At 59.5% G+C, this 1065-nt stretch overlaps 1 protein-coding gene across 1 annotated transcript in view; it reads left to right on the forward strand.

Annotated features, from left to right (window-relative positions):
• The window catches only part of RRP12 (ribosomal RNA processing 12 homolog (S. cerevisiae)), a gene marked incomplete at its 5' end in the record, with an annotated part of 6627 nt that overhangs the window by 1539 nt on the left and 4023 nt on the right, over window positions 1-1065 (forward strand). The window contains 3 exons of the mRNA XM_010133000.1: window positions 278-345; window positions 542-635; window positions 845-1003. Of these exons, the coding sequence (XP_010131302.1) occupies window positions 278-345; window positions 542-635; window positions 845-1003 (321 nt within the window). The remainder of the gene's footprint in view (window positions 1-277; window positions 346-541; window positions 636-844; window positions 1004-1065) is intronic.

A 1065-nucleotide genomic window follows, 5' to 3' on the forward strand; every position in this document is an offset into this window, starting at 1 on the left:
AGGACAGGAAGAAAGAGGCTGAGCAGAGAGCAGCCCTTCTGGCCCTTGTAGTGGGGGAGCCCTTCCCAGCCCGTGGTCTGGGATCTCCCAGTCTTGCAGCCACATCTGGCACATCTTGCATGAGCCCTTTGTGAATTTGTCCAGCTCTTTTTGAACCCACTGGTGCTTCTGGTCTCCACAAAGTCCTGTGGCAAGGTGTTTGCCGGTTGGATTGCGAACTCTTGTAAAGCGCTCCCTTTGGTCTGTTCTGATCCTGCTCTGTGTGCCTGCCCTGCAGATGGTGTGTGGGTTCCTGCAGAAAGCCAGTGCCAAGCTGACCAGTCCTGAGAGCTCCGAGTTTGCCAGGTAACACCCGGGGGCTGGTGCTGATGGCTAAAGCTGCCAGCTTCCGCCAGGTGAGCAGCACTAGGGTGCTTGTACTGTCTTTTGTGGGATGTGCCACTCTCATGCATCCAGCAAGACTCATAGCCAGAGTCCCAGCTTGGTCAGGTAGTGTTAGTGATGCTGCAGTTACCCACCTGCCTGTCCTTCTCTGCTGCAGACTCTCCATCCTGGACCTGGTGGTGGCCATGGCACCTTACACTGATGAGCAGTCCCTGGGCAACCTGTACCGCACCATCCAGCCTTCCCTCCAGGTGGGTTGACCCCCAGCCCTGACAGGCACAGAACGGTGCCATGGGACGCTTTCTGCTTGTTGCCAGCTTGGATCCACACTCTGGGGGGTTGAGCAGCTGCCGTGGGGAACAGGTCTCTGCTGGGTGGCATGGGGTGCTGTGAGAATCCTTTCAGACACTGTAGCAAGGGGCTGCCTTGACAGCGGAGGTGTGTTTGGCTGTCCCTGCAGAGCAAGGAGCACAGCATGCAGAAGAAGGCGTACCGTGTGCTGGAGGAGGTGTGCGCCGCTCCCCATGCTCCCTGCCAGGCCTTTGTCCGTTCCCACCTGCAGGAGCTGCAGGCAGCACTGCTGGACTCGCTCAAGAGCGCAGCGTCTCCAGCCAAGAGGGTGAGAGCAAGGGCTGCCATGGCTGAGGTCAGCCGTGGCTGGGGAGGGGAGGGGGTGGGGCG

This window comes from Buceros rhinoceros, unplaced genomic scaffold (genome assembly GCF_000710305.1).
Source record: "Buceros rhinoceros silvestris isolate BGI_N320 unplaced genomic scaffold, ASM71030v1 scaffold24613, whole genome shotgun sequence".
NCBI lineage: Eukaryota > Metazoa > Chordata > Aves > Bucerotiformes > Bucerotidae > Buceros > Buceros rhinoceros.